We start from the raw sequence: 16,898 nt of genomic DNA, 5'->3' as shown, positions 1-16,898 counted from the left end.
TCTTGATCTCAGCAACACACCACAGACACAGGCACACACACACACACACACACACACACACACACAGAGGCACACATACATACACAGGCACACAGGTACATACAGGCACACAGAGGTAAAACACATATACACAGACACACACAGTGGCACATACACACATATGAGAGAGAGGGAGTATGTGCGGAGTCTCATTTTCTAAGAAATCTTGATTAGAGAGAACAACTACTTGAAATCAATGACAGAAAACTGAAAGGAGTTCATTGTGGGGGCATTTTTATCTTGAATGATGTCTTTATCTTCCTGGTATAGAATTTTAGGGACATGCACCCTCATGATACCAAAAGGTATCTAGCTGATAGACATTTCATTTTAAGATGAAGAAAAGCCACTTGAGAATCAGTGGCAGGTAGGATGGTACTTCAAGAAGTCAGGACAAAGAGGAGTTTTGAACCTGCTGCTTCTGTGCCCGCCTCCCCACTGCAGTAGAACATTGTAACTTTTGATATTCACATAGATGGATCATAACCAACTTGCTGAGCTGGTGACTTTATGCACAATTAAGCCTTGTTGGGACTTTATTTTTAATAGTGCCGTTACAGCGTGGGATGCTTTTCAGCTCTGAAAAGCATTCCATTTAATAAGTAGGCATTAGTTCACCCACTAAATCAGGCCACCACTAAATGATAAGCATCACTCTTTTCTTTGGCCTCACTTGTGCCTCTGCCCAGAAAATAAAGCATGGCCCTTGGGAAAGGAGATTTGCCTGAACTTTGATAATACCACTCAGTTGCGGAAATAAAATGCCACTCTGAGTGATTTTTTTTCCTTATGAATCTGTCTACTTTGGAAGCAGTATTTTAAGGGACATTCTAACCAAGACTTCAGAGTCCCTGGTTTCAACCCCTATCACCCCAACCCAACATATGCTCCAAAAGAAAGCAATAGCACCAACTACATCTTCGAAACAGAGTAGAAAGGGAAGAAATGAAGATGCCTATAAATGAACATGCACCAAAATACATAAACACAAATGCTAAAAGCAGCAGTTTGTAATAATAAAAAAAACTGCTCAACATCTATGAAGAATACACTAAACAATGATTTATTTATATGAGTAACTCAATAAACTACCACACAGTCAACAACATGAATTTTTCTCACCAACCTGATGCTGAAAGAAGCCAGGCCAAATAAAATGGATAGTGTATATGATTCTATTTATCTCAGGGTCAAAAGTTGGCACCATTAATCTCTTGTATTAGAATTCAGGATAAGGCTGGAGAGATGGCTTAGCAATTAAGGGCAGTTGCTGTTCTAGCAGAGACCCAGGTTCAGTTTCTAGCACACATGGTGGCTAACCACCATCTATAACCCCAGTTCTCAGAATCTGATGGCCTCTACTGACTTCCATTGGCACCAGAATTGCATATGATACATATACACACTCATTCAGGCAAAACTCTCCTTAAAAAAAAAAAGTGAGGATAGCTTGGTCGTGGTAGTGTGCACATTTAATTCCAGCACACAGGAGGCAGAGGCAGGGGGATCTCGGTGAGTTTGAGGTCAGCCTGGTCTTTAGAGTGAGTTCCAGGACAGTCAGGATTGTTTCACAGAGAAATTTTGTCTCCAAAACAAAAACAAACAAACCCACAAAAGTCAGGATAATGTTAGTTTGGAGGAGAGACAATGGGAAGACTCAGAAGGACACATAGGGGCTTCTTCATGCTAGTAATCACCTGGTTTTGAACTGAGTGCTGATTACAGAATCATGTTCCCATTTTTATCTGACTTTTTGCATCACTTTCTCTTTCATTTTCCCTTTCCTCTTCATATTTTTCTTCTTTGAAGACAGGGTCTCACTCACTTATCCCAGAAAGGCATTGAATTTGCTATGTAGTTGAGGCTTACCTGGCTCTCCCGATTCTTCTATGTCTGCCTCCCAAGTGCTGGGATTGCAGGCGCACAATCACTATATCTAGCTTTTGTGTCCTTTTCTCAATGTATTAATTAAGGTTTCTATTGCTGTGAAGAGACGCCATGGCCTAGGCAACGCTTATATAAAGGAAATCATTTAATTTGGGTGGCTCACTTACAGTTTCAGAGGTTCAGTCCATTATCATTATGTTGGTGTGCATAGCAGTGTGCAGGCAGATGCGGTGCTGGAGAAGTAGCTGAGAGTCTTTGGCAGGCAACTGGAAATGGTCTCTGACACTGGGAGTAGCTTAAGCATAGGAGGTGACATACTTCTTCCAACGAGGCCACACTACTCCAACAAAGCCACACCTCTTAATAGTGTTATTCCCTTTGAGGGGGCATTTTCTTTCAAACCACCACAGAGTTTTATCTTTCAGTTAGAAACCATATTTCATTTTTTTTTTTTTGATTTTTGAGACAGGGTTTCTCCGTAGCTTTTTGGTTCCTGTCCTGGAACTAGCTCTTGTAGACCAGGCTGGCCTCGAACTCACAGAGATCTGCCTGCCTCTGCCTCCCAAGTGCTGGGATTAAAGGCGGCGCCACCACCGCCCAGCCCATATTTCATTTTATAATGAGAAACTTCTGTAGTTTAAATAGGGTTTGAGTTCTTTATATAGGCATTAATCGGGGTCTTATCAGGATATACAAAGAGTCAGATTTTTATTTTTACTTTTAAGTAAGTGAACATAATTTAATCCAAGTTTTATTTTAGAATAAATTCAGTTTTACAAAAGCCTTGGGGTGAGTAGATGAGATGTACAGACAAGTTGACTGTACGGTCATGCCTTTCTGTTAACAAGATGAAAAGTTTTTCCTGCTGGCCTCCAACTCACCAAAATCTGTCTGCCTCTGCCTCCCAATAGTCGGGATTAAAGGTGGGTTCTACCACACCTGGCTCCAATACTCTCCTCTTAGGAAGCAGTTCACCAAGTACTAAGTGCCACGGTTAAGTGTGAAAGATGAAAATTCAGTTTGAATTCCTTGATAAAAATTTCACTTCGGTATAGTGAAATTTCACTGTACACCATGAATGGCTTCACTTCATGTCCTGATTTGACTGAGGAACCTCCTATATTCTGGGGCATTCGGATACCTGGTTCCTTTGGTAGGTTTAGGAGGTATGGTTTTGCTAGAGGAAGTAAGTCACCAGGACCTGGCTTTGAGAGTTCAGACTCATGACGCCCATTTGTTCTTTCTAGTTCATGCTTGCTCTTGGAGATGTGAGCTCTCAGTTGTTCACGCCACCGTGCCTGGTGCTTACTGCAATGCTCCCTGCCTGTAATTGTTTTGGATTCTTAACTATCTGGAGCCCCCAAGCCCAAAACTTGCATGAATAGCTTTGGTCATGATGGTTTGCCACAGCAATAGACAAGTAAGTAATAAGTATGCGTATAAACTTAACAAGCATCCTTTCTGTTTTGCTTCTTCAAGAGAAATTTGGAGACGATGAGCATATTATCGAAAGTTCCCCATTAATGGGGCTGGAGAACGATGGCTCTTTCAGAGAACTTGTTCCGTTCTCAGCACCCACATCTGGCAGTTCACAGCTGCTTGTCAGTTCATCTCTGTCCTCTTCTGGCCTCCACTGGCGCTCGAGCGCCAATATACACGCATACACACACACAAACACGCTAGCAAAAAAAAAATTAAAATAAATCTTGTAAACAGTTTTTAACGGAAACCCTGTGAAGACAAATACAACGCCAACTAAAGAAAAGAAATGAAATGACTAAGGAAGACCCTTGACAGCATCTTCATCGAGGTAGCTTGGACTTGTGGATGTTAGGGTGAATATGAGCCTGCAGGGAACATTTGTTTCTGGGGCTGGAGTTTGTTAATTAATTGGTGGATCGTGCCTGCCGAGCAGTTAAAACATACATTCCACTGCTCTGTGCAGAAATGCCCTTTGCATAATACCAGAGTTGAGTCACCGATCCCGAAGAAGCCCCAGCAGAACGACACCACATATAGAAGGTTGTCCTTGGAGGAACGAGGGCTGTGAAGGTTTTGCAACTACCGCCAGCCCGGGAGCAAACACTCCATTTATAGACCGTCGCCGACTTTGCTAAGGTGCTCAAGCCACCCCGGCCCTGGCCCCGCCCTTTCCAGGCCCCGCCCTCCGCAAGGCCCGGCCCGGCCCCGCCCCGCGGCCTCGGTCTTCCTTCCGGGTCGCACTGGGCCGGGCTCGCCGCCGCGGCAGCGCGGGATCCTGAGAGCGGCCTCCGGCTGCCCACGCCGCCGGCTTGGGGCGAAGCCCTGCGCGCGCCCGTCCCGGACCCTGCAGGGTACGGCCCTTTCTTCCTCCTTCCCTCCCTCCTCAAGGTCTCCAAGTCTTCTCGGCCGTGGGCGGGGCCGGGCGCGCGCCACTTCGGGGAGCGCGGGGCGGAGGCCCCTTGGCCCACGAATGTTTACATCTGCGGTGCTACGCGGCTGCGGCGCTGGCTGGGACGGGACGTGGGTGCCGCCGCCTCCTCCCGCGGCTCTCTTGGGCCTGACGCCCGCATGGCGAGCTGCGGACTCGGGGCCCGCGGGTCGCACAACCCCGACCGATTCTGTCCACGCAGGCCCATGCCACGAGATGCCAGTCTTCAGCCTTCTTTCCACCGTCAGGGGTGGGCCCAGCCACTTGACGCTACGTTTGGCCGTGGGGCTGGTTTTGCATTTCCCTGGTTGTTCCAAGTGTTCTTAGCCGCCCAGCTTTGGGGACGCCGTCCTACCTGCCATCTGCTAAGGAGTAGGAAGTTAGATGGGTGAAGCCTGGGGTTACTGCTTGTTCCTCTGTAGTTGGCTCTTGTTGGGAGCCACTTGCTCCCTCTGCGACCAGCGCACACTCCCGGGTCTAAGTTCAGAAGACAGGCGCATTGCTTATCTGGCACGCTCTTGTCCTGCAGGGTATTGAGTAGAGGGCCGGCCTTTCAGAGCCCCTTATCCTGGAGTAAATTCTTGGGTGGAAGCGCAGTCTTTAACTAGTGCCCCCGAGAGCCACCATACTACACTCTGAGTATTTATTGAATTGCATTATTTCCACACTTGAGTACCAACTTTTAGAACTCCTGACCCACGTCTTGGCTCTTTTGAACCCTGTTCTGTCTTTGGTGGGCGCATAAGATGGTCAATTCTTGTGTTTACACCGTGATGCTAATTGTGTTCCTCTCTCACTCCTATATTACAGTATTGTTTACAGCTGTATTTCACCTGAATTCGGTCCTTGAATAGGAGCATTTCCGTCTTTGGAAATGCCAGCCTCATTGCCCAGTCCTCTCAGTTTTGGTGGAGTTAGTATTTGCCATCTTTACGGATCCAGCTTTGGAGTCTTCTTTGGTCTTTCATCATTGAATTGTGTATGGAGTTTGGTCTTTCATCATTGAATTGTGTATGGAGTCACTCCACCCCCATGGTTCGAAGTCTAACTCAGTTTTGGTGTGAGATTAAAAAATGCCGTACCTTTTTGGTTATTACTAGCCAATGACTTCATCATTTGTCAAATTCTGTGCGTTTTCTTCCTGACAAGTGCTTATTTATATATGGCGGACACTTGTTCCCGAGACAGTCTGAACTGTTAGCGGCGACCTACTTCCTGTGGTAATGCCATGCTGCTCTTGTTACTGCAGCTTTAAACTGTGTTCTAAAGTCTAGTGATTTCAACCTGGCCTGGACGATTATGCAGATCACTGAATATTTTTGTGGCAAACTAAAGTTAGGGGCAAGTGGGAGTCTGTTCTCTTGTGTTTATTTAACTCGCTAAGCAGCCTTGGCTGGCTCCCTTAGAGGTCTGGTTGCCTCTGGCTCCTTAAAGGTGTGCCCACCACACCCAGTTGCATTCCTTTTTGTCTTGCTCCATCCCTTTAAAATGCCTTGCTATTATTTAAATCTTTTTTTTAAGTTTGCCTTTCCCTTGGTCACTTGAATTAATGGCCATTATTAAATAAACCTTCTGTTGCTGACTCCTTTCCTTCACCCCGTGGACTTGCTCCCCACAGTAGTACACATAAGGTGTTTCACAGTCTGCACTTCTGTTGACTCGCATGTCTATCTTTATCAGTGATCATATACATGTTCTGTGCCTACTTTCATTCCTGCTAGCGGAAGGCCCTTCTCAGATGTCCCCTTGAGTTTCACCATTCCAATGGTATCCCAATTAGAATAGTTTCTTGTGTTGCTATAGTAGATATGTAAGTAATAAATACTGCTTAATATTTTGTTCTTTAGAGACATAGAAATATGTGCATAAGTGTGTTTCATATAGTTTGTGGTGTCGCTTTCTGCAGGTTCTAGTTAGTAATATTGTTCTTATATAGGTATGTAAGACATCTTACCTTTAAAGGTCTTTTTGGTTCATCATCGTGGAGCAACCTACCATTTTCAACTCTTGATATTTAGAATACTACAGATTTATTTCTGTTACAAGTGAAATGACAGGATTGTTTCCATGTGTGAGTAACCCTTCCTTGTTTCCCGTTTCCCGTTTCTTAGTTTCTGTTAGTCTTAGTTTGAAAAATACTAAGTGGAAAATTCCAAGGGTAAACAGTTTTAAATCGCGTACTGTTCTGAGTAGTGTGATGGAATGTTTGCATTCCTGATCTGTGAGCCTTCTCTTGTCTAGTCCACGTACACACCCTGTGCCTATTACCTATTCAGTGACAGTCCTGGCTATTATCAGATCAGCTTTGTACAAGTAACCCCCTTTTTTTTTTTATTTAATGTTGCCCAATTTGGCTCAAGAGTACTAATGTTAAAAATTGAAGTGTGTCAAAGAGAAGCCAGCCATTAAGTCCTTCTTTGGATGAATAGGTGACTACATTGTGCATAGGAAGTTTGTGTATAGAAAAAAGCATAGTTTGCTTAGGATTCTTTGCTACCCACATGGTCCACAGTGGAATCTTAAAACATCTCCTGGAGGTTGAGGGATATTACTGCATGTATTTGCATATTTGTTTATTTTCTTGGTACAAGTGATTAAAATCCTGGGTGAAAGGCTATTTACAGCTTTTAAATTTGCAGAGATTCTGCCACGATACTCTTTAAGTAGATTGTTGATAAGGAGACTAGGGAGATGGGTCCGTAGTTAAGAGTGTTGCTTTTGCAGGAGACCTGGATTTGGGTCCTGGCACCTACAGCCACTCCAGTTCCAGGAGATCTGATACTCTCTTCTTACCTCTGCAGTCACCAGTCATGCACATGGTACACATGCATACATGCAGTCATAATATTCGTCCACATAAAATAAAATATATAAATCTACAAAATAAATTTTAAAAACATATTGTTAAGAACTGCCATGTGGTGCTGGGGATTGAACCCAGGTCCTCTGAAAGAATATTTGGTGCTCTTAACCTCAGCCATCTCTCCAGCCCCTCCTTTCTTTCTTTTTGTTAATGAAGTAAATATACTCAATTTTGCTATACAAAAATGCCTAGCTAATATTCGGATAAACTAGACTTATTATAGTGCTAATAATTGGGGATGCTGGTTTTCTTCTTTTTGTTTTTTTTTTTCCTCTTCAACCCCACATTCCTAGTTTATACTCTTTTAGTTAAACTTCTATAAGCACGTGCCTGTGTGCGTATGTGTACGCTTGCGCATGCACATGCTCATTAAAAATTCAGGGGTCTTCTAAATCCTCAGTCTTCCTACTTACTCTTTTTGTCTGTGATGAGACAATGAAGAGAAAGGTTAAATGCAGATAGTGTATTGAGTAGATCTGTAAGATCCTTTGTCTTGTAACACCTTCGCTGTGCCAGAAAGCATGGTCGGCAGGAGGAGGCTTCCCACATCTGTGCCACAGAAAAGCATCACTCATCCTTAAGAAATGTTTTCTTGTTGTTTTTATCCTGTTTTCTATTCGTTTAACTAAACTAAACAAAAGTGTGATGGTGAAATGTTTTAGAAGCTTAGCTTTGCTTGTTAAAGAAGCTTGGAGAATCGGGAATGAGAGCAGATTCTGCAGAACTAACCATTATTCTTCATTTTTGTTGCGTGTGAGTCCAAGCTCATGCTTCACTTTCTCACGAGACACGCCCTGTAGACGGCAGGCTTCTGAGGATCTACTGTAGCCCAGACCCTTTGTGCCACCTCCTTGCTTTTTGTAGGGATACTTTGAAAACTGGGAAAGCATCCCCCTACTCCTTTTAAGTTTCAAATCATGTGGATTTCCCTGCCCTTTCCCCTTGTTTCATTTGCCTGGATTTTCCAGAGGCTTTAAAACTGGGCAATGGTTGTTTTTCCTCCGCTGCCCTGTTTAACTCCTCCTTTGTAATCTGTATTGGAGCTTTGTGCTTGTCAGTTTTTGTCACTATAACAAAATAACCTGAGACAATCAATTTAAGAAGAGAAAGGGTTTATGTTAGATCGGGATTTTAGAGATTCTAGTAGTGGTGAATTGTCCCTGTTCCTTTAGGCCAGTGGTGGCATAGAGCATCATGGCAGAGCATGTGGAGACTGCCTGTTGACCTCGTGGAAGTTGGGAAGCGTAGAAGAACCCAAGGTCCCCATCTTCTGCTCAACGCTTTGTCTCCGATGACCACTTTGATTTTCCTCACCTCTTAAAGAATCGATTATCTCCTATAGTACTAAGAGGCCGGAAACTAAGCCTTCAACACATCAGCCTTGTGCCAGGGGTGGAGAATATTGAACCAAATCATAACAGTCCCTGGTGTAATTTTGAAAATATTTTTGTTCCTAAGGCATAAAAAAATTTTGTATTAAAATGTTTGTGTATGTTGTCAGTATGTGGATTTATGAATACAAGTGCAGTGTTCTTGGAGGCCGTAAGAGGGTATTGGGTTCCCTGAAGCTGAAGTTATAGCTGGTGGTGAGCCAGTGAGGTGGGTTCAGGGAACTTCAGACCAAAGCCAGAGTGCTATGCACTCCTGATGTCTGAGCCCTCTCTCCACCACCTCCCTCTCCAAACAATACAATGCTTAATTGGAGCGTTGATTTAGAGAAAGAGAGGCACTGAAAGGCTTAAAATGCCATCTTCATATCTTTTTACTGTGCTCTGCGTTTTTTCCTTATGTTTTAAACGTGTAGGATTGGAATGTAACTAATTGTGATGAAAGAAATGAGAGGCCAACTCTTGATCTTTGCTACTGAGTAGTGTGTCTAATTCCAGAACAGCGGTAACCTTGCTTTTCACTCTTACCCTCTGTCTTGCCTCTTGGTTTGTCTCTTGTCTTGGGCTGTTGCTCATAACTTATTGCTCGCTTCCTTCCTTCCTTTCTTTTTCTTTTTGGAAAACTTTTTCCTTGTATTTTTTCTAGTTCTCCGTAATCATCCTGAAGTCTTATCACAGATTTGGAGTGCAAAAGCTGTTTTGTATTTGAGAAAATAGCTTTCTTTTACTTCTCCAATCATATCTCTCGTGAATCCTTCTTTAATTTCAATCAGAGTTCCTTTGTGGCCAGAGTCAAGTCTCTTTTATGTATTCAGGGACTGCTTTTGTACTAACAGAAGTTGCCGCTTTTTTACATTCTCTTTGAACAGTAAAATTTCAATATGTATCCTATTCCTTCTTGGATGGCTTCAGGGAAGTTCATGCATTTGATTCTTTCCTATTGTGTTTCAGTTTTTATTATCCATTTTTCTCCTTTTTCTTCATATCAAGATATGGAAATTTTTTCATATGAACCTTGTCTTGAAGAATCACTGATTTCATTTTTCTGTTTTCTGAAGCTCTTTATTTTTCTTCTTGTGTAAATCTATATAAAACAGGAAATGTGTATTGAGCTCATAGTGTCATACCCTAGATCAGGCATAGTTAAAACTAGGGTACATTCTCTGAATTTGAGGAACTCGTAGTCGGTTGGAAAGAAACATATCTTTGTGGGCGAGAAATGGAATTAAGAGAAGGCAAAGGAAACATGAATGGTTCACACATCCTCTGCCTGGCCTTGCATGAGAGGAAGGAGGCACGCCCAGCCGCACCTCAGCAGAAGACTCCAAGATACCAGGCATGGATACTCAGTGCAATTGTGGGTAGGACCATGGGTCTGCAGGAAGTGGGGGAGGGCTGTGGAAGAGGAGGGGATGGGTCTGCAGGAAGTGGGGGAGGGCTGTGGAAGAGGAGGGGGATGGGTCTGCAGGAAGTGGGGGAGGGCTGTGGAAGAGGAGGGGATGGGTCTGCAGGAAGTGGGGGAGGGCTGTGGAAGAGGAGGGGATGGGTCTGAAAGAAGAGTCAGGGGCCAGTGGACGAGAAGGGACAGGGGAGACAGGAAGAGTGGGGGGTTGTGGAAAAGAAGGGGTGGGGAAGACAGAGTGGGGCTGCTGTGGAAGAGAGAGGACAGGGAAGACAGGAAGGGGGTGCTGTGGAAGAGGAGGGGATGGGTCTGCAGAAAGAATGGGGGGCAGTGGGAGAGAAGGGATAGGGAAGACAGGAAGGGGGTGCTGTGGAAGAGAAGGTTCAGGGAAGACAGGAAGAGTGGAAGAGAGAAGACAGGGAAGACAGATGCCAAGGGAGTTGAACTTTGTGGTACCTGTCATACTCCAAACCCTTCTGTACAGTTGAGAAGGAGAAAGAGCACCTCGGGGGAGACTGAAAAGTTCTTAGAGAAGCAGAGAGGATATAAGGATGTGTGTCATTCTACATGTCTATATATAAGGATGCATGTCATTGTACATGTCTGTATATAAGGATGCATGTCATTGTACATGCCTATATAAGGATGTGTGTCATTGTACATGTCTATAAGGATGTGTGTCATTGTACATGTCTATATAAGGATGTGTGTCATTGTACATGTCTGTATAAGGATGTGTGTCATTTTACATGTCTATATAAGGATGTGTGTCATTGTACATGCCTATATAAGGATGTGTGTCATTGTACATGTCTATAAGGATGTGTGTCATTGTACATGTCTATATAAGGATGTGTGTCATTGTACATGTCTATATAAGGATGTGTGTCATTTTACATGTCTATATAAGGATGTGTGTCATTGTACATGTCTATATAAGGATGTGTGTCATTGCACATGCTTAGAGGGGGTGGGAATGACTGTTGGAACTATTTCAAATACAACTAGTGGAATGCTGTACAAGCCACACTCAAATATAAATCCACTCTCATGACTTTTTGTATGTTTGGACTTCTAGATTGAACCCCAGAGTCCTTTCCTTGAATAGCCTTTCTTGACAATTTTCAGTCAGATTTAGAGATGACAGGCACCTCTTCTTGATCTGTCGCTACACTGATCATATTGGTATTGTGCTATGGATCGGGCTCCATCATTTCTCCTGTCACTTAGGAGCACATTTTTAGATGGCTTTTAAAGTATTTTGTGTGACCTGCCTATGCTTTAATGCCTGTGTCCTCTCTTTTCCCGGGTCTTTTCACCTTCTTGTAAGTCAAGAATCCACTTTTGAGTTTTAAACTTGTTTTCCAGGTTCTGGCTGTGGATCATTCTGTCGCCATTTTTTGTTTATTTTTGTGAAGTCCCTTTCTGTGTGCCAGAGCATGAGTCTCTGATCCAGCTTCTAGTGGCCCCTGCGATCCTGCTTCTCTCAGCTTCATTGACTTCCTTCTCACTTCCGGTCTTGCTAGTAAATGTATGTCCTCACTGGTCTATACCTCTTAATTTCTCTTTTCCACTGTTAGTGCTTTCTATGTGATTGTATTATTTAACTTGGGTAAGCATTTTATAATGTGAAAGATGTAATTGAAAATAAAGTTGTATTATATTAAAACCATGTTGTATAACACAAGCTATTTCCCAAGGAGCATGAGAGTCTCAAGATACAGTTTAAAAATGGCGGTTTCTTTGTGTTGTTCCTTGATTGTACTTGTGTGAAGTTTGCTGTGTCCTGGGGAGTTTCTTATAAAGGACAAGCTCTAGAGAAACTGGGAGTATTGTGCAAGCGCGAAGGCTTGTCTCTTCAACACAAGGCTGGGAGTGGATGTAGATAATAGCCTGGTGATCTGTGCTATCTGTAGGACCAGGCCATACCTGAATTCCCCAGACTATTACGTGTATCCCAGACTCTCCTTTGCCAGACCTTTATCTTTGGCTTTGATTCTTAGTCAATAGAACCCATCCTTAGCGGAAGTCACTTGTACTTTACAGCCTGGTGACCTCTACACCATCTTTATGACCAAGATTCCACCAGATCCTAGGCTCTTAAGCTATAGAACTCACCTTCATGGAAGAGGTCACATGTACTTTGCAAAGGATTTGATGTAGTCACGCCTTAAGCTTTATTGTGCACATGGGATTGGGATAATTGCTCCCAGGAATCATTTTCCCTCAAACTGTACTGTACTTAAATATGTCTAAAATAAACTGCCTGGTGACAGACTCTAGAAGACCAGCTAAGTCGTGTTGAGTTGGGTTTCTTTCTCACCTCATGAGGGTTATTCCTATGCTGGCTTTTTGTTGAGACCACACAGTTTCTCACCTCATAATCACTGTTGGTAAGAAACTGGATTAAGCAATAAATAAGATGAAGGCACTCTGTTGCTAATTTTGGCTTATTATCTGCAGTGACGTGCTTTATACACTATGAGAGTCTTTAGAATAGCTTCTGTATGAACTTGAACATTTCTCCCTAGAGGTACATCTTATAATCTCTCTTCTGTAGTATTCCAGTATTCCATTCATTTTTAGCTTTACTTTACAAAAAAATAACTAAAGATTCCTTTTATCTATAATTGGAGAAGACAAAATTTTCATTTTAGATTTCTAAGCTGAAGAAACTTGACAGTATAACATATATTTACAATTTATAACCCAGGTTTTACATATGTTACTTCAATGCAAATTTTGCTTAACTTTTACACAACTTAAAAATGATATTGCCCATATGACAGTCCTGTTGATTTTTATGTTATCCTGTAACTGCAACAGTATAAACCAGCTGAGAAAGCGTTGTAGAATTTGTGCTGTGGTGCACCAGCCAAAATTTAACTCGTACAGTTTGCCTTCCTCTGTTTTTGGCCAAGGGTGCTTGTGAGGCTGACATAATTGAAGACACCTTATTTTGTAGATGTCTCCTAGGTTCCATTAAATTGACTGCTTTCTGAGGACCAGTTTGAGAATTGAACGAAAAGCTTAGTTTGGAGTGCGAGGCCATGTCTGAAGGCTGTGCTGACTGTTGGCTTGACCAGAGTGCTGTCATGTGACACATGGCTCTCCCTCCCTGAGTGCCTCACCGCCTTTCCCCACAAGGTCTTGCTCTGCTTGTCCTAAATTTCCTTGTCCCTGAGGATGCAAATTCCTCTTTGCTGGCTTCACCAGCTTACTCCCTTTGTCATTTACTTTATGACCACTTTTTCACTGACATCCATCTTCAATAAGGGTTCAGTTTTTTTCCTGTGTGAAAACAACCTTATAAAGAGGCTTCATATTTGTGACTCCCATGTCCAAAAATGTCCCCAGTTGGAACTAGTTCTGCTTTTCCAGTATTTTCACTCTGTTGGGAAGAATCCCACACTGTGAAGGTGGTACACATTTAGGCCCTGTGCATGGCACACACCTGATTTGAGTTGATGCTATGCATATGGAGTTTTGGCAGGAGAGTCCATTTTTATCCCTGGTTCCATAGACAGGATTCCTCCTGAACTGGGCTTCGTGAAGCTCTTTCCAAACATGACCTGCGTCTGTGGACACTAGTAATTTTCTCTCTGGTTAGTGTGTTCTGTTGTAAGCATTCTGGCAGATGAAGTACTCCATCAGTCAGGTTAGCCCAAGTCAGTCCTCTGCTCTGGACTTTCCTGTTTCTCACAACTGCGTTTTCTACACTTGTTTTAAGCTTAATCCTTTACTGTTGCACTAGTTAGCATTTTATATAGCATTTTGGTGTGTTTAGAGTGGAGATACAGATACTGATGGATGTTTTTAGATTAGTTTATGCTCTTTTGGTTTGTTCCACATCACCTTTTTCTATCAGCATGCTGAAATACAGAATATGCACCAAGCTGCATATTGAGAAATGAAGACCTGCCAGGTTGCATTGCCCAACCTTAACACAAGGAGAGGAGCTTAGCCCTACCTCAACTTGATATGCCATACTTTGTTGGCACCCATAGGAGGCCCGCCCTTTTCTGAACAGAGGTGGAGGAGGAGTGAATGGGAGGGGGCAGAAGGAAGGTAGGCAGAAGGTTTGGGAGGAGGGGGGGAGGGAAAGCTGCAGTCAGGTTATAGAATAAATGAAAAAAAATTGATTAATTTAAAACAAACGAAAGAAATGAAGATCATTGCCTGGTGATCTTCAAAACAAAACAAAACAACAAAATATTCCTAAATATAAACCCTGCTAAAACTATTCTGAAAAAAATGCAGGACCATTTGCTGCAGAAAAATAGGCTTGCTACCCCAAGGCCTCATGGGTGGAAAAGAAGTGACTATTGAGACATGCACTAAAATGTAAGGGTTAGAACTGGGTTTTTGCTAGATAGTGTGGAACACACCTTTAATCCCAGATCTTGGGCGGCAAAGGCCAGCCTGGTCTACAGAGTGAGTATCAGGACATCCAGGGCTACACAGAGAAACCCTGTCTCAAAAAAAAAAAACAAAAAAGAAAGAAAAAAGAAGTTGATTTTCTAGGTTAGCAAAGAAGTACTGTCTGACTTGCCTTATTGCATATCAGAAAGTCACTGGAGTGTTGAATGAATTAATACAGGTCATATTTTGTGATCTTAGTGTTAGTGCTCAAGTTTTGGATGCTAAAGCATTGCTATACTAGAAAAAAAGAGGAGTTGTGTATTTAGTTCTATTTAGAGGAAGCTGGAGCCAGGGCTTTACAAGTACAAAACAAGTGTTCGTTTTCCTTGTTTCTATTGACAGGGTGTAGCTCTTTGGTGAGGATTTGTTGCAAGTGAGTAGAGATGGCTGAAACCCACGTGGCGAGATGGCTTGAGAACCGCATGGCTGCCTGGGATCTTCTTGACTGTTGAAGGTTACAAACTGGTCTAGTAGTCCAGACATATAAAACCCTGTGTGACTCCCCCTAGGATATTTCTTCAGGCATAGTTTGAAACAAAGCCACAGTTTAAAACCTCACTTAGGTGTGATTTTGCTATACTTTTTATCAAATTCTGATAAACAAACTTTAAAAAATTATTAATTCAGAGCTGAGCAGTGATGGTGCATGCCTTAGCAGGCAGAGACAGGTGGATCTCTGTGAGTTCAAGGTCAGCCTGACTACAGAGCCAGTTCCAGGATAAGACTCCAAAACTACAGAGAAACCATGTCTTGAAAAACAAAAAAACAAAACAAAATATTAATTCAGGATTATCCAAAAAATTCTGAGAAATATAGCCTAGTTGGGAGGGTTTGTTTTTTTAATTATTTTCTGCTTTTTTCCTACCATGTCCCTTTTCTATCAACATAACAAAATTTTGTAAATGTATTTCTCTTGGAATACTTCCTAACTTAGAAATAAAAAGGCTTGTTTAAACTCTGTTTCAGGACGCCTCGTTTCAGCATCTGTACCTGAAAGCAGCATGTGTGATTCAGACACGTGGATGGGTGCCAGCTCCTGCTCTTCCTGTGTGTGTTCCGTGACCATTCTAGCGAGGGTGAGTAGCTGGCCACTAGTCAGATGCCAGGCAGCTGAGAACTTCCCTAACAAACACTGCTGTGGGGAAATAAATTAAATCCTGTCATTTGGGCTGTGATATGTATTGCTGTTAATTATGTTGGTCTGAATTAACTGTCATCTCTAAAAAACTGTATTCCCATAATGTAGAATCTGCAGGTAGCTTGTTTGGGACAGAAGAATAATTAAAAACAGGGAACATAGGAGTGGGAGATGGCTTAGCAGGTAAAGGTGCTTGCGGTGCCTAACAATAGGAGGTTGATTGTTAACATGTCAGGGCCTAAGATGATTTAGGGTAAAAGTAGTGTTTTAATAGTTCACCATGCATTTTCAATAACTAATTTTAAAAGTTCAAGGATGTGGTATTTCTTGAATTTTGGTTATTTTATATAAACTATGGCTTTGGGATTCATATGTCTTCTATTGCCTTATATCAGCAGTTTGTTCCCCCTTTAGCATAAAGTTATGTATACAAGTTTCTTACAAATTACATTTGGTAAATAGTTCATGCCAGAGATGATATTTGTAGTTGAAAACTTGCATTTTCAGTTTCATTTTGGGAAATGACACTGGGGATAAAGCCTCTTTGTTGCTGTATCCATGCTTTTTTTGTTTTTTTCGCTTATTTAAATTATTTTACTTCACCAAGCCATTCATTTTGTAGACCATCCTTCAGAATTCATGCATCTCACTGAGGACACCTGACCTTTTGAAGCTTCATAATTCACGACTAGATGTCGCCAGTCTTTCCCATGTTAACAGTTCTGACCATGTTTTATTATATGTGCCTTCGGCGCCGAGCCAGGACAGCTACAAGAGGAGACATGATGAACAGCCACAGGACTGTGGTATCAAACAGCCGGACTTCCCCTCTCAACGCAGAGGTGGTCCAGTATGCCAAAGAAGTGGTGGATTTCAGTTCCCACTACGGCAGTGAGAATAGCATGTCCTATACCATGTGGAATTTGGCAGGTGTCCCAAATGTCTTCCCAAGTTCTGGTGACTTTACTCAGACAGCTGTGTTTCGAACTTACGGAACCTGGTGGGATCAGTGTCCTAGTGCCTCCTTGCCGTTCAGAAGAACACCGTCCGACTTTCAGAGCCAGGACTACGTGGAACTTACTTTTGAGCATCAAGTGTATCCTACAGCTGTTCATGTCCTGGAGACCTACCATCCCGGAGCAGTCATCAGAATTTTGGCTTGTTCGGCAAATCCCTACTCCCCGAGCCCCCCAACCGAAGTAAGGTGAGACTAATTTTCTCATTGTTAGTGACCCAAGTCATGTGGATGGAAGTGGGTTGTGTCAGTACTGGAGGTGGGTTTTTTTTTGTTTATTTATTTATTTATTTTTTCTGTTTTCTTTTTGGCAACATCCTCTTAAGTCACTTAA

General features: G+C 42.6%; 1 protein-coding gene across 1 annotated transcript in view; it reads left to right on the top strand.

The window, feature by feature from the left end:
• The first annotated feature begins 4,127 nt into the window (after positions 1 to 4,127).
• The window catches only part of Fbxl4 (F-box and leucine rich repeat protein 4), a 72,636-nt gene continuing 59,865 nt past the window's right edge, over positions 4,128 to 16,898 (top strand). The window contains exons 1-3 of the mRNA XM_057791197.1: positions 4,128 to 4,259; positions 15,378 to 15,487; positions 16,172 to 16,753. Coding sequence (XP_057647180.1) covers positions 16,242 to 16,753 — 512 coding nt within the window. The 5' untranslated portion in view covers positions 4,128 to 4,259; positions 15,378 to 15,487; positions 16,172 to 16,241. The remainder of the gene's footprint in view (positions 4,260 to 15,377; positions 15,488 to 16,171; positions 16,754 to 16,898) is intronic.

The sequence above is a fragment of the Chionomys nivalis genome, chromosome 16 (genome assembly GCF_950005125.1).
Source record: "Chionomys nivalis chromosome 16, mChiNiv1.1, whole genome shotgun sequence".
Classification (NCBI taxonomy): Eukaryota; Metazoa; Chordata; class Mammalia; order Rodentia; family Cricetidae; genus Chionomys; species Chionomys nivalis.
Note: the sequence above shows the minus strand (reverse complement) of the source record. Positions and strands in the feature narration are given on the sequence as shown.